The sequence below is a fragment of the Dendrobates tinctorius genome, unplaced genomic scaffold, assembly GCF_039654945.1.
Source record: "Dendrobates tinctorius isolate UK_male_01 unplaced genomic scaffold, ASM3965494v1 ptg000004l, whole genome shotgun sequence".
In the NCBI taxonomy this organism is placed as follows: Eukaryota; Metazoa; Chordata; class Amphibia; order Anura; family Dendrobatidae; genus Dendrobates; species Dendrobates tinctorius.
The window spans coordinates 27,284,809-27,310,575 of record NW_027361672.1 but is presented as its reverse complement, the minus strand read 5'-3'; the positions used below and the strand labels follow the sequence as shown (position 1 = coordinate 27,310,575).

The 25,767-nt window shown below is 41.4% G+C and overlaps 1 protein-coding gene across 2 annotated transcripts in view; it reads left to right on the top strand.

Annotated features, from left to right (window-relative positions):
- ZNF407 (zinc finger protein 407) overlaps positions 1-25,767 on the top strand; it is a 740,003-nt gene that overhangs the window by 459,826 nt on the left and 254,410 nt on the right. For both annotated transcript variants that reach the window (XM_073566596.1, XM_073566602.1), the window contains exons 5-6: positions 7,520-7,686; positions 19,750-19,833. In XM_073566596.1, coding sequence (XP_073422697.1) covers positions 7,520-7,686; positions 19,750-19,833 — 251 coding nt within the window. The remainder of the gene's footprint in view (positions 1-7,519; positions 7,687-19,749; positions 19,834-25,767) is intronic.

Genomic DNA, 25,767 nt, shown 5'->3' with positions numbered 1-25,767 from the left:
CTGTATAAATGGGCATGGCCTACTGGCGTTTGTCCTTAAAGTATCTTATTTTTTAAAATATACTGCCCCTTTACACGTGCTTCAGATCAATGGTGGTCTTGGGCCTGAGACACTCGCCAATCTCTCTCTGAAAAAAAAAATGTCTCTGTAGTGCTCTGCTCAGGAGGTTGAAGAGCACTGCTTCTGCTGTACAGTCATGGCCAAAAGTTTTGAGAATGACACAAATATTATATTTTCACATGATCTGCTGGCCTCTGGTTTTTATGTGTGTTTGTCAGATGTTTTTATCACATACAGAAATATAATTGCAATCATATTATGAGTAACAAAAGGTTATATTGACAGTTAGAATAAGTTAATGCAGCAAGTCAATATTTGCAGTGTTGACCCTTCTTCTTCAAGACCTCAGCAATTCTCCCTGGCATGCTCTCAATCAACTTCTGGATCAAATCCTGACTGATAGCAGTCCATTCTTGCAAAATCAATGCTTTTATTTTGTCTGAATTTGAAGGTTTTTGTTTGTCCACCCGTCTCTTGATGATTGACCACAAGTTCTCAATGGGATTAAGATCTGGGGAGTTTCCAGGCCATGGTCCCAAAATCTCTATGTGTTGTTCCCTGAGCCATTTAGTTATCACCTTTGCTTTATGGCAAGGTGCTCCATAATGTTGAAAAAGGCATTGTTGATCACCAAACTGCTCTTGGACGGTTGGGAGAAGTTGCTCTTGGAGGACATTCTGGTACCATTCTTTATTCATGGCTGTGTTTTTAAGCAAGACCGAGAGAGCCTATTTCCCTTGGCAGAGAAGCAACCCCACACATGAATGGTTTCAGGATGCTTGACAGTTGGCATGAGACAAGACTGGTGGTAGCGCTCACCTGGTCTTCTCCGAATAAGCCGTTTTCCAGATGTCCCAAACAATCGAAAAGGGGATTCATCAGAGAAAATGACTTTACCCCAGTCCTCAGCAGTCCACTCCCTGTACCTCTTGCAGAATATCAGTCTGTCCATGATGTTTTTCCTGGAGAGAAGTGGCTTCTTTGCTGCCCTCCTTGAGACCAGGCCTTGCTCCAAGAGTCTCCGCCTCACAGTGCATGCAGATGCACTCACACCTGCCTGCTGCCATTCCTGGGCAAGCTCTGCACTGCTGGTAGCCCGATCCCGCAGCTGAAACACTTAAGAGACGGTCCTGGCGCTTGCTGGTCTTTCTTGGGCGCCCTGGAGCCTTTTTGGCAACAAGGGAACCTCTCTCCTTGAAGATCTTGATGATGCGATAGATTGTTGACTGAGGTGCAATCTTTCTAGCTGCGATACTCTTCCCTGTTAGGCCATTTTTGTGCAGTGCAATGATGACTGCACGTGTTTCTTTAGAGATAACCATGGTTAACAGAAGAGAAACAATGATGCCAAGCACCAGCCTCCTTTTAAAGTGTCCAGTGGTGTCCTTCTTACTTAATCATGACAGATTGATCTCCAGCCCTGTCCTCATCAACACCCACACCTGTGTTAATGGAGCAATCACTGAAACGATGTTAGCTGGTCCTTTTAAGGCAGGGCTGCAATGATGTTGAAATGTGTTTTGGGGATAAAGTTCATTTTCTAGGCAAATATTGACTTTGCAAGTAATTCCTGTTAAGCTGATCACTTTTTATAACATTCTGGAGTATATGCAAATTGCCATTAGAAAAAATGAAGCAGTAGACTTTGTAAAAATTAATATTTGTGTCATTCTCAAAACTTTTGGCCATGACTGTATATGCAGCAGCATGCACACAGACCAGTGGACAGATGTGATAGAAACTCTATATACAAGCTGCATTTAGGATCTGTGCGTTTCACCCTCCTGAGCAAAGCCCTCCAGTGTTTTTTGAGCGAGCAGTGAGATCTCCGAGCTTAGATCCCAGCAGATAAGAAGCACATGTAATGGGGCATTCTGTATTGAAAAAAAAAATGCAATATTTATACTTTAAAGAGGTTGTCTGACTGCTAGGACCCACACCAATTGAAAGAACGGAGAAGTTTTATCTAATGGAGCAGCAGATCGGACTTCTCTGTGCCACTTGATTCAGTCTCTTTGAGACTGCCAGAAGATTGAGAGGGCAGTGCTTGGCAGGCCCATATGAAATGAATGGAGATGTGGGTGAGCTGGTGCACTACCACTCCATTCTGTAACAGGGATAAAAGTGGCCCATTGTGTTGATTAGTGGGGTCCCACTTTTCGGACCTCCATAGGTCATAACTTGTTTTCACTGGACAACCCCTTAAATAATCGTAATCTTAGAATTTATAGTACATTAGCAATGTCCCGTGCATTATCAGGGTTTATTGCGGTCAACAAAATGTGGCTAAAGGAAGTAAATTCATACCACAAGATATGGCCTTCCCAAAACCCTGTCTGATGACAAATGCACATATATAGCAGGATGCAGTAGGCCTCCACTAATAAAGTCAAGGGGCAGCACAGGTGCAAACTACAGATAAAAACAACCACCCCACACCTACCAGACCATGGAGGGGTTGGCTGCTTAGTAGAAAAATGCACATAGATAAGGCTTGCATAGGACGCCATTCACACAGGCAAGTATGATGCAAAGTATCTGGCTTGCAACCTATTAATGATGCCCATAGTATTATCATGCGGGCTGCTCCAGCACTATAATATGCAACACACAGTGACAGACGCCCCAATAGACCAAGCCAACAGAAAGAGGCCCGGCTGCATTCTGCAAAAACTGATATAAGTGCAAAAAAATAATGCATGCAATGAGTACATTAAATGAGGTATTGGTTAATATTTTGGCCAAAATAGATTAAGCCCGCAAGCCACGTCATGGCTCCTCATATTTGCGAGTCCTAACACTAATATCAAAACAGCTAACATAGAAAATTTCAAAAAAACTCATACCACAATATATGGCCTTCCCAAAAAGGAAGTAAAAGACCTAAAATAACAAAACAACCATTACTTAATGAACGCCCCCCTCACATGTTATGTACCTATGTAACTACAGCAGCCAGTATTTGTCCTTAATGCTCTCTTGCCCAGTGATTGGCTGCATTTGGAAAGATTGCATGTGACATAATCCTATCCTGGTGGGGTGCACTTGTTGATAGGCGTCGCGCTAATTCGGGTTTATCAGTGAATAATATGGGCTTTTCTGTTATTTTATGCCAGTTACTGCTTTAATACTTAGATATAATATTCAATGACTTGATGTTTAGATCGTCAAAAAAAAGGGGGGGTAGGGAGCACCACTAAAGGGCAAAATGATCAATTTTCAAAAATATGTAAGGGGTGCTGCATAATGGACAGGCAGAAGCATAATTCAGAAAGGAGAACAAAGAACCCAGCATATTAGGTGCACACCCAAGACAATAGAGGTATATGAAAAAATGTGTATAAATTTTATTGAAAGACAGAAAAAACCCTCACACACAATAAAAGCATTTAAAAGGCAAAGCACACCCCCAGATGTCCAAAGTAAGTCTAACAATAAGTACTAATAGACAGAAACCACATGGTTGAAAATACAAGATGTTAGCCTAAATGTACATAAGCATTTAAAAGGCAAAGCACACCCCCAGATGTCCAAAGTAAGTCTAACAATAAGTACTAATAGACAGAAACCACATGGTTGAAAATACAAGATGTTAGCCTAAATGTACATAATAATACATAAGAGATGACCCAATGACCCCAAATCTTGGCGTCCCCAGAAAAACAATAACATACAAACGCTCACACCAAGCAGCCTCAGAAAAAAACAGGGGGGCCCTGTAAGTGGCCCTGTTAGGGAGGGAGTGAGATGAACATCCACTGTAGGGATAAGAGAAAATAATATACCAACACTCACTCCAAGAGGCCTCATGAAGGCCAAAGGGCACTGTAGGTAACCCTGGTAGGGAGGGAGCAAAAAACCATCCACTATAAGGATAGGGAGGAGGACTGAACTGGAGGAAAATGCAGGAGGCAGAAATTATGTGCCAAAATATATAAATGGGAAAAGTGGAATCACCATAGAGAGCAGTCCAGCATGGAGCGTCAGGAGTCAGGCCGTCAGAGGAAGATAGTCCCGGGACATGGGCAGTGTGGGGAGCCCCACGCGTATCGCTGCTGGGTGCAGCTTCGTCAGGGGATGTTTAGATTGCCAGCTTAAGCCAGTTTAAAGAATACCCCAGAAGGATGAAAATTACGGTACCTTCTATAATCTTTATATTTGTTTATTTTATGTGTAATTGAGAGAATACATTTGCCTCTGATCTGTGTGTGTATGTGTGTGTAGGTATGTATATATATATATATATATATATATATATAATATTTAAAATCTTTAAAAAAAAATCCAAAAAATCACATAGCATGATTTGATTTTTAGGTCAGACGTTTCCTGTAGTTCTTATCCCACTCCTCCATACAGATCTTCTCCAGATCTTTCTGGTTTCAGGCCTGTCGCTGAGTTTCGGCTCCCTCCAAAGATTTTCTATTGTGTTCAGGTCTGGAGCCTGGCTATGGCACTCCAGGACCTTTAAAATGCTTCTTGCGAAGCCACTCCTTAGTTGCCATGGCTGTGTATTTTGGGTCATTGTCATGCTGGAAGACCCAGACACAACCTATCTTCAATGCTCTTACTGAGGGAAGGAAGTTGTTGGCCAAAATCTCGTGATACATGACCCTATCCATCCTCCCTTCAATACAGTGCAGTCATACTGTCCACTATGCAGAAAACCACCTCCAGAGTATGATGTTTCCCCCAACTATGCTTCACAGTTGGGATGATGTTCTTGGGGTTGTACTCATCCTTCTTCCCCTAAACACAGCAAGTGTAGTTTATACCATAAAGTTCTATATTGGTCTCATCTGACCACTTGACCTTCTCCCATGCTTTCTCTGGATCATCTGGATAGTCATTGACGAATTTCAAATGGGCTTGGACATGTTCTTGCGTGATCAAGAGGACCTTGTGCACCCTGCAGGATTTTAATCCGTGACTGCTTAGTGTGTTGCTAATGGTAATGTTTGAGATTGTGGTCTTGGCTCTCTTCAGGTCATTCACCAGGTGCTCCCATGTAGTTCTGGGCTGATTCCTGACCTTTCTCAGAATCACCCTTACCCCATGAGGTAAGATCTTCCATGGAGCCCCAGACCATGGAAGATTGACAATCATCTTGTGTTTCTTCCATTTGGCATAATTGTGCCAACAGTTGTTGCGTTCTCACCAAGCTGCTTGCCTATTGTCCTGTAGCCCATCCAAGCCTTGTGCAGGTCTCCAATTTTGTCCCTGGTGTTCTTAGACAGCTCTTTGAACTTGGCCATGGTGGAGAAGTTGGAGTGTGATTGAGTGTGTGGACAGGTGTCTTTAATACAAGTAAGGCTGAGTGCAGACGTACTTTTTTGTCCTGCGGATTTTTCCGCGCAGAATGGAAGAAATCCGCAGGTCAAGTGACCTGCATTTTTCCTGCGGATTTCTTCCATTTTTGATGCGGTTTTCGTGCGGTTTTTGTGCGGTTTTCCATCGCGGTTTTCCCCCTGCGGATTTGGTGACAGGGGAGATGGAAAACCGCACAAAAGAAGTAACATGCTGCGGATTTTGTACCGCGGGAAAACCGCGCGGAAAAATCCGTAGCGTCTGCACAGCGTTTTTTTTTTTTTACATTGATTTTAAGGCTACTGTACATCACAATGCAGAAATGCAACGTTTCTGCGCGGTAAAATCCGCTGCGGAACCGCTGCAAATCTGCATCGTGTGCACACAGCCTAACAAGGAACAGGTGCAATTAATACAGCTAATGAGTACAGAGTAGAAGGGCTTCTCAAAGAAAAACAGGTCTGTGAGTGCCAGAGTTTTTGCTAGTTGGTAGGTCATCAAATAGTTATTACATGCAGTAAAATGCAAAATAATTATGTAAAAATCATACAATGTGATTTTCTGGTTTTTATTTTTAGATTCTGTCTCTCGCAACTGACGTGTACCTACAATAAAAATTACAAACCTCTCCATTCTTTGTAGATGGGAAAACTTGCAAAATCGGGAGTGTATCAAGTACTTATTTTCCCCACTGTATATATGTTATTTTTGCCACACTCATTGCTGATATTTGCGTAAAAACACACATCTAGTCATTCAGTTACTATGGACATGTATGAGCAGTAGTATTGGACATGCTGGGGAGGTAAGTGACTATCCATGACAGAGGCTTTATGTGGTGCTGACCTCCATGTGTGTACCAGCTGATGAACAGGAGGAATATTGGCTTACGTTGGTTGGTTTATGGCTTGGTATATTTTTATGGGTTGTGCTGATCAACATACTGGCCAATAAAGTCACCTTGTGTCACGTACATCCAACATCTTTGTCATTGATTGGAATTTTGTGGGTGAGCGGATGTGAATAACTGCAGTTATGTTACTGTCCTCTTCCTATAGGTGTGAAAGCACAAACTCCATATTGATGCCCAATGATTGATTTGCAGTGTCCAGTAACAAGTATGAATATGACATTAACTGTACGTTTCGCCCTGTCGTGTATATGTTTTTGTAAGGGCTTTTCACATGATTGGTTTTTTTGGTCCTCGTGTAGAACAGACTGTACCTGGACAACCTATAGACCCTATAGTAGTCAGTGACGGCATGCCCCATTAGACTGCTATGGACTAGAGTTAACTGGGCAGAGTTGTGCCCAGTGACACCGAAAGCATGCACCTATGTGGAACGCCGCACGGATTGTGAGTCCAATTCTTGCAACGGTCACGTGAATAAGCCCCAACAAATAGATATTTTTTTAATGCTATTCACTGTTATATGTGGATCTATAAGTCGCATGCAAATGTATAACAAATGTTCATTATCAGCCGGCAATCTGTTTTAATAGGATTTATAAAAGAAATGACTGGCTGAATTGACATCCCACTGCTCTGAATATTACCACTTAGTAGTATCGGAGTCCTAGTAGTAGGATGTAGCGGAAAGCAATTTGTTCAGCTGTGAATGGTCTATTTAAAGGCCTTCCTATGAACTGCGGCACAGTGCTCACCCCCTCCCCATGACAGAAGGGTTAAATGTGGCAGCGCAGCCAAGATGTATTTGAGCACAGTACAGCATTTAGCACCACGTGGCTGTCGGCGCGCTTGTGAACAGATAGCTTTTCATTTAGCCTTTGCTCTGACAGCCCATGCCCTGGATAAGTGGTATAGGTCTATACAGGTGAAATCTATTCTCACATTTGCCTCAGGGGCGACTGGACTGTAACAGAATTTTTCAAACCCGTTGGGCCCAACCGCAAAGCGGAGAATAAATGGCTGACGTGCCAGGCCTCGACAGAAAAATCAATGCCTGGTTATACAGACATGTCAGACCTAGGCTGCAGTTCTCCTTAGCAGAAGCACTGCATTTAGCATGGTGGGGCTTGTAAAAGCCTCGTCTCTCTTCTGGCTGAGAGATGTGCGCGTTGATAAATATTAGAATTTTTGTAGATACCGACGTGTCATGCCTTCATTTGTTTGTTTTTCTTCGTTCACCAGGAAATTTGCCTGCAACGTCTGCGATAGAAGTTTTAGAGAGCGATGGGCCCTGAACAACCACATGAAGCTGCACACAGGCGAGAAGCCATTTAAATGTACCTGGCCCACATGCCATTATTCTTTCCTCACGGCCTCTGCCATGAAAGATCATTACAGGACTCACACAGGTCTGTTAGAAATTATGTGTTCATTATCTTGCTGGTTATATATAAAACTTGTTTATGGCCACGTAATACTTTTTGTGTGTTTTTTTTAATTAAAGCAAAGATGTTTTAACAAACCCCATTAACATAAACATTGAGAGAGCAGACGTCGTCCACTTTGAAACATCCCCTTGTATTTCAAGATGCTGTAAATGAAAATTGAATCTTTATGGTGCCTTATTTTAGCCTGGGAGATAAATGCTCCCGTCTCGCTCTCTAACCGTGGTTACAATATTGCTACCTTGTCTGATATTCTGTTCTCCATTCTCTTTAGTTTTATTTGCTATAAATTATATTTTTATTGTATCAATTATAATTTTAATTTATTTTTCACCTTTCATTTCAATAAAGTTTTTTTTTTATAGTAACAAAATGAAAGCAAACCCCACTCTTTAGCTTTTGAGGTCATCATGGTGTAATGAGTACCCTAGGTCTTTTAGTCGTTCCCACTTTCACTGTCCCCTATGTAGCACGGAAGCTATTAACATCAGCTTCGCTCCCAGTATAATGAAAAGGAATGAATGAAATCAAATGGCCCAATCACTGTCCTGTAATCCAGATGTTCACCTCTTAGGTGGGAATTGTAGGTTAAAAAGTTCTTTATTGAGAAATATCCCAAGCAGTTGGTGGGAGGCCGGGTCTATTTAACTCCTCTGTCAAGGGTGTTGACGATTTAAGGTCTCCAGCTTGCCCTGAGAGATCACTTATATCGAACCGCAGATGAAAAGCCAGTGCAGATGTAATTTATCGTCGGTGTTTCCTTCTAAAGAATAATTGTGGAGACTTGGTTAGATCAATAATATAGATTTTTGTTGTTAGGTCTTGTAGTCTGCACCATAATGAGAGAGAGGGGACAGTGGCTGTTTTCTAATAGAATATAAAGGATTGGTTTCCGTGTCTTTCTGCATTTGAATGCAAAATGGCACACTTGAAACTAATTCAAGATGTTAAGAAAAAATCCACTTTCCATCCTGTCCGTGCCATCATGTAAACGTTTCATGCGGTTACCTAAAGCAATTATTCATTTTGTCTCTCCAAGAAATTTTAAGGTTACAAGTGTCGACAGTGTAATAAAGGTACTCACAACTAGCCAAAAGCAATCTCTGTCTCAAAGCCAGAACTCCTTAGAAGTAGTGTTTTACAGATCTTCATGCTGTTCTCAGTGGCTCGCTAAGAAAAGACTGTGCCTTTCATGAGGCATGGTGGCAGAGGTATGGTGGCAGCCTCAGCCAGCATTGTTGTGGAGGTACTAAGAGAAGGTGGCACAGTGTTGGATTGACAGAGGAGACGATTATAAGAGCAGTATTTCAAATCTTGTTTCCGGAGTCTTGTCCCTTTTATTGTTTTATTACAAAGGAACAGAGGCCATTCTTTGTGGGTGGAGTAACGGTGATTCTAGCAACTAAATAGGAAAGGGTTCTTTACAGTTAGGGCAGTCAGATTGTGGAAAGCCCCTATTGCAAGAGGTTATAGAGGCAGAGACTATAATAGCTATTAAAAAAGGGCTGGATGCTTTTCCCGCAACAGATTACGTTGTGAGTTATAAATAATGTAGCGATAGAGAATATACAGTGTAACTGGTGGAGAAAGGTTTAACTTGATGGAACTAAATCTTTTTACAACCTACGGTATGTAACTATGGAAGTACAAAACTAAGAACACTTGCAGTGGTGATTTATCCACTGCTTAGAATTTGAAAGCATGTTTTAGTGGAAAGAAGTGACCACTCTCATGAATTACCATTGGGTAAATGTATGAACAAAATCCTCATAATCTGCATATATTGATCAGCTAACCTAGAAAGGGTTTAAATTCATTTCTGCCATTTATTTCTTCTTAATTAATGGATAGACATTTGAGAATAGTAAAAGAAAAACCAGTGCATGATGGGGCCACATGGCTACTTTGGCCAAAGGTCAAGTGGCCAAAGATTGCTGTGTTACATTTTTGTACTACTGTATAAGTCAAGTAAATAGGGTCACATTGCAATTCGAAAACCACTGCGAAACACAAGTCATATAAAGTCATAACAAGTTTGATTTTAGCGACCCTTATGTGTAGCTTTACACCCTATTCACCTGAACTATTCTACAATGTAGCAGCTGCATACACAGATCTTTATTCTCGTGACCTATATCAAGGCCATGGTTGCTGTATAGCACCAGTATTATAGAGACTCCTTCAGCTTCTTTTATCTATCTTATGTGTATAAGTATTTTTATGTTTTAAAATCTATAAAATTTCCTTTCTCAGCTCACAAGTACCCTAAGATGCCTTGCTCAACCTGCATCCCACTAACATTGTTGGAAAAAATATTTTTATCCTTCAGGTGTAAAGGGGGTAGGGTTTCTGCTTTCTGGCCGCTTGGATACTCATAGGCACAGGTTTTTTTATTGTCCATCATTAATTTTAGAGGTCCAAAACAAAAACAGTTTTCCTTCAGTACAAATGCATAACATAAATAGTCCTTTCTTCATGTACAATGGACAAAGTAAATGTAGCAGCCTCACCATTCTTGGTAATCTAGGTAGAATTAGTCCAAGTAGTATTAAATGTGTTCACCAAACACCTCTGTTCAGTTCCAGCACAACTCCACTATGCTGAGCTAACTCAGCTGCCTGTTATTAGGCCTGTAAGCCCTGGGCTAGATTATGGGAATGACCCTTTGCACCCAGACTTTTTTGGTTGCTTCCAAGCCCCTGACCTGAAATCCAGTCAAATTAAAACTATCTCAGTAACCTAGTATTACTGTTACAGACTGTACATTGCAGAGGCCATCCACCTCAGTGACCCATATCTGCCATCTAGGACCTTACCTTCCGATATCTTACAAGGGTTTATCTGATGTCCAGAGCAACTGTCTTCCCAATCACATGTGAGGAATGCCATTGATATTACAATCTGCACACCTGCTGAGACACATTATTATTTATTTATTTATGTAGCACCATTAATTCCATGGTGCTGTACATGAGAAGGGGTCACATACAAAGTTATAGATATCATTTACAGTAAAGAAATTTACATTAGACTGGTACAGAGGAGAGAGGACCCTGTCCTTGCGGACTTAAATTCTACGGGATGGAGGGCAAGGAGACAGTAGGTTGGGGAGTTGCGGCAGCTCTGGTGTTGGCAGCTCCATGCACGATTCAGGTATTGCGCACGTGTCCTATCCATATTGTGGGAATGCTACTCACTTGGGTGCGTCGGGAGGCAAGCAGGAAGCATTTCTATTTAAAAGTATATGCTGGTTTATTGCTGCTTCATAAACCAGCCCTAAGCAAATAAAAAAATTAATAGCCTTCAGTGCAGGCAAAACAAAGTAAACCATTCTTTGACAAAGTTTTGTGAGAGCCAGTCCTGGTCACACAGGCTGGATAACATCTAGTATTACAGCTCTTAGTGCTATGTGCATTAGAGCAAATTTCCAGGATTACATCACAGATGACCACTATCTTTGTGATACATACCTCCCATCAACTATGTGTCTGGTTGCTGCCTTACATACCTTCCCCCTCTGGCTAAAGCCGTGGGGCTTGAGACCTTCTACTTTTAGACAGCGAACAACGAAAGTTAGCTGCAGTAAAGGCCTGGTGACGTCCATGGCTTCCAGACTTCAGGCAGTTATTGCCTGCACAGGATTCACTACAAAGTATTAAAAATAAACATTTTGTTTTTGGTAAAGTTAATTAATTCAACTTCTTTTGAACCCCTGAAATGAAGAGGCTATATACAGAAATGATTGCAATTCCTAAACGTTTCACAAGATATTTTTGTTCAATCCCTTTAATTAAACCTAAAAGTCTACACTTCAGTTGCATCTTAGTTGTTTAATTTAAAATAAAAAATAGGGCCATGCAGAGCCCAAATCATGAAGATTCGGTCGCTGCCCAAATAATTCTGGGGTTAACCATTTGTTGGTAGACGTGAAACGTGTTGGCTCACACTGTGGCCATTTAATAGACAGGACTTAAAATAAAAACAAAATGAGTAAATAATTCACTTTAAGTAAATAAATAGTAATAGTACATGTAAATAACATAGGCTATTTAGTTGACACTATTTTCATCAGAAAAGCATGCCTGTTGTGAGTTCATTTTTCCCTTCACCATTGAGGTCTGAGGAACTCCCTCCTCTGGTGAAGGAAGGTAGTGAGGCTGATTACCAAACACATGGGCAGCTAGATGATGACTGGGTGGCTGGAATTGAGGACTGGCTATAAGGCTGCCGACGCCCTTCTTCCTGGCTGGTGATTTTCCTGCTGGATGCTTGGAGACCAGTCTGATTCCTGCATCTCAAAGCTAAGTTTTTCTGCTCTGCCTTGTACTCTTCAGTTTGGTTTTTGTTTTGCCTTGTTTTTTGGGAGTTCTGCCATCCCCGGCCGGGGGTGAGCTGAACTCCATTTTTGTCTCTGATCTGTTGATATTTTGCTCTGTCTTCAGAATATACCTGAGTGCTGATATAGTCTTTTGAAGCCTAGCGACTTCAGGGCCTGTTTTTCCTATCAGTCGGTTGGCTCATTTTGATAGGGTTTTTGCGGATGGCAGACAGCAGCTTTCCTATCCTGTCCTATGTAGTTAGCTTGGGCCCCATCATTTGCTCAAACTATCTTTCTATCTGTGTTAGTGTTTTCATCTTGCCTCACCGTCATTATATGTTGGGGGCTGCCTTTTGCTTTGGGGTCTGCTCTGGGGCAGTTTAGTTTTTCCCATTTCTGTCTTTAGGCTATATAGTTCTCCGGCTGTGATCGAGGAGTCTAGGGCACCGTAGGAACCCCCCACGGCTACTGCTAGTTGTTGTGGATAGGTTCAGGGGTCTGCAATCCGATAGCTGCCAACCTCTCTGGTTTTTCTGGACTTAGCTGGTATTTTGTTTTTTCCTCCTTCGGTGACTCATCATAACACATGCCACTGTGACAAGGTGTACCCAGGGCTGGTTTTAGACAAAATGAGGCCCTGGCCATAAGTTTAAAGTGGGGCCCCAAATGATAGCATATTGCACCATCACACAGAAACATTTCGGTTGTATTTACATACTCTAAGTTCAGGCTGTTAAACAAGCGTGATCGACAATATTGAAGTGGTTCGACGGTTGTTCCTGAGTTTCTTTACACCGGCTGAGGAAGAATGATGGGGACAGAGAGTTCTCGATACAGTATAATGCAGGTCCCATATAGTACATATAGTATAATGCACTCCATATGGTCCTTGATAGAGTATTCTGCAGCCCCCCTCAGAGAATAATGCAGCCCCACACACAGTATAATGTACCCCCCTCATAGAGTATAATGTAGTCCCCTCAGAATATAATACAGCCTCCTCAGAGTATAATGCATCCCCCACATACAAAGTATAATGCAGCCCCCTCATAGAGTATAATACAGCCCTCTACACACAGTGTAATGCAGACTACACACACAGTATAATGCATACACATGCATACACACATTATAATGCAGCCTCCCACACACAGTATAATGCATACACACACATACGCACACAGTATAATGCATACACATGCATACACACACATTATAATGCAGCCTCCCACGCACAGTATAGTGCGGCCCCCCCACACAGTATAATGCATATACATACACACAGTATAATGCATACACATATATACATACATGCAAACACACAGTATAATGCAGCCCCACTACACATACACAGTATAATGCATATACATACACGCACATATACACACACACAGTATAGTGCGCCCTTCCACACAGTATAATGCAGCCCCCACACATACACATGCATACACACACACAGTATAATGCATACACATGTACAATATTTACCTCTCCTCCTAGCTCCCTGCGCTGCTCCAGGCTATGTTCTGGTCTCATCAGCTCCACTGATGGCACAGCATGGTGCACGATGAAATACGTCATCACATGCCCACTGAGTCACAAGACTTTTGTGAACATTAAATAGGATAATCTAAGAAAGCTGTATACACTGTGTAGGATACACAAAGACTGTAATGTATACATTGCATAACGTACACTAAACCTGCAGTATACATAACATAGGATACCATGAAAATGCTGTAAATATCACTTATGTTGTGTATATAGCATAGGATATACTGGGACTGTGCTGTATACATCATATAAGATACACACAGACTGTTGCATATATCACATAAGATATGCTGGATATTGGTTATTGCCCTCCTACGGCCCCCTCCATGTCTCTTGGTGTACTGGCCTGTGTCCTGGTATTTGCTCTATGCTGACAGACACAGCTACCTCTCTTGCCACTGCTGATGTGCCTCCCACTGATGTGCCATCCTAGATGAGCTGCACTACCTGAGCAACTTCAGAGAATTGTACAGTGTACACTGCCTCGTGCTACTTTACGTCTAGGGGTAAGAGCAATGACAAAATGAAAAAGTGACCAAAACTAGAGCCAAAAAGGATGAGAACAGAGAAATGGTCTCGGGTCACCTCCTGCAGAACCTCTCCTTTATAGGGGTTTACTTGCTAATTGCCTATCATTTCTACCTGTTGTCTGTTCCATTTGCACAACAGAGAAATTGATTCACAATTGGTGTTGCGTCATAACTGGACAGGTTGATTTCACAGAGATATGATTGACTTGGAGTCACATTGTGTTGTTTGTGTTCCCTTAATTTTTTTGATTAGTGTGTGTATATATGTGTATGTATGTGTGTGTGTGTGTATATATATAATATAATGTCTGTATATAGCTATAGATATATGTGTGTGTATATAGCTATAGATATATGTGTGTGTACACACACATATACGGCTCTGGCAAAAATTAAGAGACCGCTGCAAAACTTTGTCTAACTTTGCTCTTTATAGGTATACTAGCTGAAGAGCCCGGCGCTGCCCGGGCATAGTAACTAACTGTGGTTAGTTATAGAAAATTATAATTATCCTCCATCCCATAGTCCCGTGCCCATATACCCATCATACGTATCCACGATCCCATAGGCCCGTGCCCATATACCCATCATACATATCCTCCATCCCATAGTCGAGTGCCCATATACCCATCATACATCCTTCATCTCATAGTCCCATGCCCATATTCTCATCATACATATCCTCCATCCCATAGTCCCGTGCCCATATACCCATCATACATATTCGCCATCCCATAGTCGAATGCCCATATACCCATCACACATCCTTCATCTCATAGTCCCATGCCCATATACTCATCATACATATCCTCCATCCCATAGTCCCGTGCCCATATACCCATCATACATATTCGCCATCCCATAGTTGAATGCCCATATACCCATCACACATCCTTCATCTCATAATCCCATGCCCATATACTCATCATACATATCCTCCATCCCATAGGCCCGTGCCCATATACCCATCATACATATCCTCCATCCCATAGTCGAGTGCCCATATACCCATCACACATCCACCATCCCATAGTCCCATGCCCATATACCCATCACACATCCTCCATCCCATAGTCCCATGCCCATATACCCATCATACATATTCGCCATCCCATAGTCGAGTGCCCATATACCCATCACACATCCTTCATCTAAGTCCCATGCCCATATACCCATCATACATATCCTCCATTCCATAGTCCCATGCCCATATGCCCATCATACATATCCGCCATCCCATAGTCCCGTGCCCATATACCCATCATACATATCCTCCATCCCATAGTCCAGTGCCCATATACCCATCACACATTCTCCATCCCATAGTCCCGTGCCCATATACCCGTCATACATATCCTCCATCCCATAGTCCAGTGCCCATTTACCCATCACATATCCTCCATCCCATAGTCAACCATTATGACATCACAATGAGCGGCGGGGCTTGCAACCTATGATGACATCAGCGTCGCCATGGCAACCATTATGACATCATAATGAGGGGCGGGGCTTGATACACACACACAGTTTTCCCCATTATGTAGCTAGGGGCAAAATTGTTTGGTGAATTAGAACGCGCATGTTTAAAATTTCACCTCACAACATAGCCTAGGACACTCTCGGGGTCCAGACGTGTGACTGTGCCAAATTTTGTGGCTGTAGCTGCGACAGTGCGGATGCCAATCCCGGACATACACACATACATACTTACATACATACATACACACACTTGAGTTTTATATATTAGATTTTTGAGTAAAATGTAAATTGCACTTTTATTCTATAAACTACTGACAACATGTCTTCAAATTTCCACGCACTAAATTTTGTATTTATTTTCAGAAAATGAGAAATGGTCAGAAGAACAAAAAATGCAGTGCTTGCAGACCTCAAATCTTGCTAAGAAAACAAGTTCATAATCTTTTAGAAACAACAATAATAATGTTTTAACTCAGGACGAGTTCAGAAATCAATATTTTGTGGAATAACCATGATTTTTAATCACAGCTTTCATGCTTTCCACCAGTCTTTCACATTGCTTTTGGGTGACCTTATGCCACTCCTGGTACAAAAATTTAAGCAGTTCTTCTTTGATGGCTTGTGACTATCCGTCTTCCTCTTGATTACATTCTAGAGGATTTCAATGGGGTTCAGGTGTGGAGATTGGACTGGCCATGACAGGGATTTGATGTGGTGGTCCTTCATCCACACATTGATTGACCTAGCTGTGTGGCACGGTGCATTGTCCTGCTGGAAGATCAGTCCTCAGAGTTGGAACAGTGTCTGAGCAGAAGGAATTAACTATTTTTCCAGGATAACCTTGTATATGGCTTGATTCATACATCCTTCGCAAAGATTAACCTGCCCAAATCCAGCCTTGCTGAAGCATCCCCAGATCATCACCGAAACTCCACCAAATTTCACAGTGGGTGCAAGACACTGTGGCTTGTACTCCTCTCCAGGTCTCCGTCTAACCATTAGACAACCAGATGTTGGGCAAAGCTGAAAATTAGACTCATCAGAGAAGATTACCTTACTCCAGTCCTCTATGGTCCATTCCTTATGGTCTTTGTCAAACTTCAGCCTGGCTCTCCTTTGCTTCTCATTGATGAAAGTCTTTTTTGTAGCTTTACGTGACTTGAATCCTGCCTCTAGTAGCCTGTTACAAACTGTTCTTGCCGTGCACTTCACCCCAGCTGCCATGTGCCATTCTTTTTGTAAGTCACTTGATATCATCCTGTGGTTGATGAGTGATATTCGAATAAGATGACGGTCATCCCGGTTGTTTTCGCCCTCTGCCGGTCTGTAGCTTTGTTGTCCCCAATTCTTGCTTGCTTGACCTCGTTGTAATGGACTGCCGTCTTAGAAATTTTGTATCTCTTTGCTAGTAAAGCCAGAATCGAGCCCTTCTTTTCCTTGCGAGCAGGGCCCTCATTCCCCTTGGTATCTGTTATAATCTATGTGATTATTGTTATGCTGTGTATTGTCTATTGTCTGTACAAGTCCCCTTTGAAATGTAAAGTGCTGCGGAATATGTTGGCGCTATAGAAATAACTAGCTAAAGAGCCCGACGCTACCCGAGCATAGTAACTAACTGTGGTTAGTTATAGCAAATTATAATTATCCTCCATCCCATTGTCCCGTGCCCATATACCCATCATACATATGCATGATCCCATAGGCCTGTGCCCATATACCCATCATACATATCCTCCATCCCATAGTCGAGTGCCCATATACCCATCACACATCCTCCATCCCATAGTCGAGTGCCCATATACCCATCACACATCCTCCATCCCATAGTCCCATGCCCATATACCCATCATACATATTTGCCATCCCATAGTCGAGTGCCCATATACCCATCACACATCATTCATCTCATAGTCCCATGCCCATATACCCATCATATATATCCTCCATCCCATAGTCACGTGCCCATATACCCATCATACATATCCGCCATCCCATAGTCCCGTGCCCATATACCCGTCATACATATCCTCCATCCCATAGTCCAGTGCCCATATACCATTAAACATCCTCCATCCCATAGTCTCGTTCCCATATACCCATCATACATATCCTCCATCCCATAGTCCCATGCCCATATACCCATCATACATATTCGCCATCCCATAGTCGAGTGCCCATATACCCATCACAGATCCTTCATCTCATAGTCCCATGCCCATATACCCATCAAACATATCCTCCATCCCATAGTCCCGTGCCCATATACCCATCATACATATCCGCTATCCCATAGTCCCGTGCCCATACACCCGTCATACATATCCTCCATCGCATAGTCCAGTGCCCATATACCCATCACACATCCTCCATCCCATAGTCCCGTGCCCATATACCCGTCATACATATCCTCCATCCCATAGTCCAGTGCCCATATACCCATCATACATCCTCCATCCCATAGTCCCGTGCCCATATACCCGTCATACATATCCTCCGTCCCATAGTCCAGTGCCCATATACCCATCACACAGCCTCCATCCCATAGTCAACCATTATGACATCATAATGAGCGGCGGGCTTGCAACATATGATGACATCAGCGTCGCCATGGCAACCATTATGACATAATGAGGGGCGGGGCTTGATACACACTTTTTCCCCATTATGTAGATAGGGGCAAAATTGCTTGGTGAATTGGAACGCGCGGGGTTAAAATTTCGCCTCACAACATAGCCTAGAACACTCTCGGGGTCCAGACGTGTGACTGTGCCAAATTTTGTGGCTGTAGCTGCGACGGTGCGGATGCCAATCCCGGACATACACACACACATACACACACACACTTGAGCTTTATATATTAGATTTATTATTATTATTATTATTATTATTATTATTATTATTATTATTATTATTATTATTCCTCACTCAAGACTTTTCTTTTCAACTCCTTTGGCATGGTTAAAAGTTATTTTTTCATTCCTGTTACTTTTGGGATATTACTAGCACTTGTCTTGCCATCCAGCTTGTCCTATTGTAAAAGGATTGTGGACACCACAGCAGGGTTTTTTATTCTTTCCTTCGTTAAATAAGATTTGGTTCAGGTGATCACCTAATAAGAAGCACATTAAGTAGAATGAGGTGTCGTCTGGTTGGAATTCAACTGACACTGGAATGGAATGACTGTCAGACATGGAGAGAGGCTGATTTTTATAATTGTGCAGTGGTCTCTTAATTTTTGCCAGAGCTGTATATATCTCACCGAAATGTATGTTTAACAATCAAGTGTGAAAAAAACATGGAGTTAATGTATCATAATGTAAACACTTAATAAGTTTATCCTTGTTCTTAGGGAAAACTCAGACTGTCTGTGATGATATCAAGTGACAAACTTGACTCTGCTGCATCAATATGACTGTGTAGCCATACTTCGAGCTATTGGGCCTTCACTATCAGTGTTGTTCTGCAATCTATTGGCAGTCCGGATAGAGTCTTCTTGAGTTTTACTGTCTTTTAGTGGTGTAAACTAGAGACTAACCACCCACACTCTGTACAATATCTGTCTCAGGCTACGTAGGGTTATAATAAATACCACAAGTTGTGTTTGTTTTCTTTTGCAGTTTTGTTTTAGTGCACCATATACAAACCATTATGATTAAGAAGACATAAAATTCATTTATTTTTCTTCTGAACACAAAAACTAAATGTAATAATATAGACAAACATAAGTAAATTCAGAACGTAATTGTATAATATGTACCCGTATTGTACATTTTAGACAATATTTAGTGTGCAAGCACAGGCCAGATGTATGGGAATTGTAAAAAAAAAAATCAGGCTATGCATAAAAACTGTTCAAGTGCATAAAGCAGCCCCATCTGGAAGGCATCTAACAGAAATGAAGTTGTACAAAACCATTCCATTGATAATAAAGCTAATTTTTATGGGTCTGACAAGTATGTAATTATGTTCAGTGGTGCTTTTCAGATTTTATCACAGTCAATAAACCGCAGTGGTAATTTCATTCCCATTTGACATATTTACATGGAAACATTTGATTGGAGGAATTAGTAACCCTGAAAGCCTTGATAGATATGTTTTAACGATCTGTGACCTCTACAATCCCACATCTGTTTATTGTTGCAACAGGCGAGAAGTCGTTCTTGTGTGACCTTTGTGGCTTTGCTGGTGGGACACGTCACGCCCTTACGAAGCATCGGAGGCAGCACACAGGTTGGTCATCTTCTTCTCTTCTCTTCTGAATTGTCTCTGTATTTTAACTCTTGATCTCCTCTGGTTGGGTCTTAAAGCTGCAATCAATGTAAGCCGTCAGTTTAACCAGTTGGGATAAATGCTGCTAAGTTACCATTAACCCCTAGGGCTGCGCTGCGGATACCGCCATTGCTGTAGAATGTATAGATCCTAGCATTGTTATAGAGCAGCATTTACAGTGTTAATATAATATTGCAAGGCCTTATGCAGATGATTGGTCCTCTTTATGGCACTGAGCATTGTAGTGATCTGGTCACGTGTGCATGTGGAAATTATAACCTGGGGAAGTCTCACAAAACAATGTCACCAGATTTTTCCTGCCACTTCCAAGAGCAGCATAAAATAGGGATATAGACATTTATTCCAGTGATGTGGCATTTACTGGCGTTCTTTCTGTAGTTTTGGTAAAATCACAGTTTTTTTTTCTTCTACAACTCTGCTAGTCTTCTCAATAGTGAGCTTAGTTTTACCCTACTTTCACCATTGATAGATAGCTTTGGCCGACATTGGCACGTGTCTGCCTATCAGTGAAGGGGGCATGTGTAGCCAGCGCTCTTGACTATCAAGGACTACATGGGATAAACTCTTCTTTGAAAGGACTAGCAGAGATGCAGCATATAAACTAGTATTTGATCAAAATTGCATAAAGCAGCCCAGTATGGGACACAGCAGTGCAATTAGGGTCTCTGTCCCTACTTTATATTGTGCAGTAATGTTCAAGCCCACACTGCAGCTCCTAATGTTGGGTGATTCAAAAAGGATGGTGTAAGTTAAGGCCTATAATTAAAGTAACATCATTGTTAGATGGCCAGTGCCTGAAAATCAAAGCCAAAAAACTTGCTTAGTTGCCCATAATAGCCATTCACAGCACAACTTTCATTTTTCAAAAGCCAATTTGAAATGTGATTACATATTGTGACATAAGATATCGAAGCAGGAGAAAATTTTTGCATTTTGGAATTTGCAAGAATGAAGTCTATTGTGATACTACTTTTTGTCATGGATAAACTCCTGGCTCCCAAATAATTTACAGGAGACAGAACAGGATTTGACCTGTGTATGAGTAGTCCTAGAAGGTCGAGCAGGCTGACAAGTGTGGAACTACAGGTGATGAGTGTTAAGAGCTTACGTATTTTGGCCAAAATATCGACCAATACCTCACTATTTATGTGTGTTTTGCACTATTTTTTCGGTGTGCAGCCAAGCCCAAACACGTCTGGTCTCGAATGAGGGGCGTTCACACTGTTATGCTTTGAGAGTGTGCTGGCCAGCCCGCCTAATCGAATAGTAGGGGCGTAACTAATAGGCTGTGAACCAGACACTGTGCAGTACCCGAAGTTTTGCAGATCTTAATCTATGAGCAGGATTGTCACAATTACGTTTCCATTTGGATGTTAACCGATACTTGAATGAAACTCTACAGGACTGTTAGATCAGCTGTGGCGGAAACAATGATTCACCACTGTTGCCCTTGACTTCAAGATCAACAGATTTAACACCCTGCAACCTCACGTGAACGACCTGAGACAACGAATCACTGAAATATTAGAGTCCATATCCGAGTATATCCTGGGATGCGTCTTGATCAAACTGGACTATTGCCTAGACATCTGACGTGTCACCAATGGAGATGATGTTGAACACTTGAATTGCATAGATAAAACTTGGATAGATAATGTGTCTTTTCATGTAAATAGATTTATATGTTCTCTCAATTATGGACAAGACTATAATTTTGCCCAATCCTTTCTTAAGCACCTTGTTTGCGCCCTGAAAAGGACTTTCTGTCCAGATATCATATCGTATTGTCAGAAAAATAAAACGAATTGTATTCCACATGTATCCAAAGTTTCAACCTTATCTGGTCCTTATCACGGACAGTCTCTATCAAAGAGTATATATAAAGACATCACTTTACAAGAAGGTACATAAGGAATTAACTGAAAAATGGCGGAGGAGATTAGGGAAAAATATATATCGCACTTAAAAATATATATATTAGGCAATATATGTATTTTATAATTTGCAAAAGGGTAATACAGAATACAGCGAATGAAATAAATATTGACAATGTCACCAATTTTTTATGTAAATATATTTCTAAAGGTGCTATTTACATGAAATGCTCACCAGATGTCTGTAACAACCCAACCAATCCACACAGGCAAATAAATCAAACCATAGTTATCTGTAAATTAAGTTGTGTAATAATGAGAAACAACACAGGGAATAAGTATTAAAAATACCTATTGAAATTGAATTAATACTTGGCACAAAAGCCTTTGTTCGTAAGGATAGCTTCAAGATGCCTTCTGTAAGGAGAAACTAGTTGCATGCATTTCTCTTGTGTGATTTTGAGCCATCCTTCTACCCAAACACTCTTCAAATCTTGAAGGTCACATGGGCTCCTTCTATGAACTCTGAGCTTTAATTCCTTCCATAAATTTTGTATTAGATTCAGGTCAGGTGATTGGCTGAGCCATTCTAGTAGCTTTATTTTCTTTCTTTGAAACCAATTGAGAGATTCCTAGGCTGTGTTTGGGATCATTGTATTGCTGAAATGTCCACCCTTTTCTTATCTTCATCATCCTGGTAGATGGAAGCAGATTTTTATCAAGAATGTCTCAACACATTTGTCCATTCATCCTTCCTTCAATCATGAAGTTTGTAATTGCCATATGCTGAAAAACATCCCCACGCCATGATGATCCCACCTCAAAATTTCACTGTTTTTATGGTGTTTTTTAGGTTAATATGTAGTGTTTTTTGGCTTCCAGACATTGTGTTGTTATGGCCAGGACTGCGAAGTTGGAGTCGTGGAGTTGCTGTCCATTTTGATGGAGTCGGTATATAATGGACCCAATCCAACTCCTAAAATATGTAATAAATTGGGTACAGTAGTTCGATGCAGTATTTGCTGTACATTTTTTCATAAGGATTTGAGAAAGTTGTGAAATGTCCTATAAATGTCTATTCTGTTACTGATCTAAGGAGCTAGGCTTTTTAGGTGAGATGAATCTGTGCTGCACTTTATGTACATGTGCAGTAGTTAGGCCGTGCTGTGGAGTCAGAGTCAAGAGTCCGGGAAATTGATGAGTCTGAGTCGGAGGTTTGGCTTGCCGACTCCACAGCCTTGATTATGGCATCCATAGAGTTCAATTTTGGTCTCAGCTGACCAGACTATATACTCTCAGTATTTCACAGGCTTGTTTAAATGTTGAGCGAACGCTAAATGCACTGAACATGCTTTTTGTTCAGCAGTGGACTCTTGAATGGTGAGCATGCATACAGGCCATGCAGGTTGAGTGCATTACTTATAGTTTTCTTGTAAACAATTGTACCTGTTGATTCCATATCTTTCTATAGCCCTCCACAGGTTGTCCTTGACTCTTGGACAACTCTTCTGATAATTCTTTTCACTTCTCTGTCTGAAATCTTGCGGGGAGCACCTGGTCCTGGTTGGTTTATTTTGAAATGATGTTTTCTCTACTTCCGAATTATGGCCCCAACAGTGCTTATTGGAACCTTCAGTAGTTAAGAAATTCTTCTGTAACCAATGCCATCAGTTTGTTTTACAACAATAAGGTTGCAAAGGTGTTGAGACAGCTCACTGGTTTTACCCATCATGAGATGTTTCTTGTGCGGCGGCTTGTTATTGAGACCATTTTTATAGGTCATCAGTTGAACTAGCTAATATTATCTTTCACTAAGTGGCAGGATTGCTTTTTAATTACTGATAGATTTCAACTGGTATCATGACTTTCGATGGCTTTTTGCACTTCTTTCATCAGGTGTTCTAATTCTTAGTCCTCTTCCTCTCTGTAGAGGCAATATGCATATTTAATTTACCAGTGGAGCTTTGCACAGCGAATAAGCCTCCTTACATTGGCATGCCAGGGCCGATATGTTACTCTCAAGAAAGAGAAACATTCCTCCTAAAAAAATAGAAATGTTAATTTATTTTTATCAATTAGCAAAATGCAAAGTGAATGGACAAAAGAGAAATCTAAATCAAAACAAAATTTGGTGTGACTACCCTTTGCTTTCAAAACTACATTAAAGCATAATTTCCTCTAGGTACCATTGGACACAGAAATCTGAAGAGTGTTCGTTCCAAACATCTTTGCGAACTAACCACAGTTCTTCTGTGGATGTAGACTTGTGTAGATCCTACTGTCTATTTATGTAAGGCTAGGGTTAGGGCAATCCGTTTAACGGATCTGTTTGTAAGCAGCACTAACACAATGTAACGGACATGTTAACACACCCATAGACTTCCATTAGTGTAACGGATCCTAACGCATGTCAAAATCGCCATGCATTTGCAATGGTCCGTTAGTTTGTGACGCACCTTCCAACGTGGGCTACCACGTTTTCGGGTCCGGTACGGCGAACACACAGTGAACAGAAGCGTTCATTCTGCCATAGAACTCTATTGCAAACGCAGGCAGACGCATAAAGACCTAATGCAGCCACATGTGATGACAAAAATACACCACAAAAAGACAATTTTGGGCTCATTTTTAGCGCATCTGTTTAACGGATCCATTAAATGGATTGCCCTAACGCAATGTGAACCAAGCCTTTTGCCAGACAAACTTAAAATTGAGATCTGGGCTCTGGGGACAGGATTATCATTTTCTGCACTTCTTGTACTTCTTTTCTCCGAAGATAGTTTTTAATAATGTTGACTGTATGTTTGGAGTCGTCCTTCAGCTGCATAAATTTGGAACCAATCAAACACCTTCCTGACGGTCTTATATGATGGATAAGCTTTGGCCTGTTTCTCAGCATTGAGGACACCCAGAAATGAACAATGTTGAAGACCGAAGATGCAGTGGTTAGCCAAGGAAACTTTATGCAAGATGAAAGACACATCCTGTTTAATTCCTTTCTAAATCGGATCAGATGTCTAGCAGTGTCATCAGCTCTTAACTGGCAGCGACCAGTTGGATCCAGCTACAACCATCCACTGTTCTGAGAATTCTGCTCAAAAGTTGTCTTCATAGAAGCATTGCTGCCAAGTAGCCATATTGTGAAAGTTAGGCAAGTGACTCAACGATGCACAAAAACATTGGAACAGGTGTGGAAAAAATGGCAAATTAATTTGTTGTGCTGATTTAGTCTAGATTTGAAATATTTGACTTTAAAGTTTGCTGGAGAATGGTACAATAATGTTGGTCTGCAGGAAACATTGAAGAATGGTGGAGGGTTCTTTGCAATTTTGGTGCTGCATTTCTGCAAATGGAGTTAGAGAGGTCAGGATTATTGGTGTTCTCAATGCTTCCTTATACACCTTCTGGCATAGTGCGCTATATATACACAGGAATCTTGTAATGTGGAATACAATCTGTTAAATTACTGCTGCAAAAATAAGACACTTAAATGTCTCGATTTACTTTATTGCATTGGGATACTTTGAAGATTACTTTATGCTGCTGTCAGATGGGGCAGCAAAACCTGGCGGCAGATTCTCTTTAAATTTGTTTCCAAGTGACAATAGCACTTGCTATTACATGAGTCAATGTTCAACTTTCCTAGGCCCTAATGGACAAATTAGACTAGTTTTGAACAAGACTGGATATCCTATTTGGCAATGTGGATATTTAAAAGGGCAAGAAGAGCGTGTGACTCAACATCCCTGGTAGAATCAGTCATATTGTGCCCATGCTGGTCAGCGGGAACAGACAGTGGTTGTTAAATATTAACTGCCTTCATATTCTCCTACTAGGTAATAGGTGGCAGTGTTGTGACTTTTGGGGGAAAAGGAAAGGCTTCTATATTCACGTATTACTGCTATGTAAAGTAATTTGTCACGTTCCCACAGGGGTTGGTCAGCGGACGGCACAACACATACTCAACACGATGGTAAAGGGGAGAGGAAGGCCCTAACAA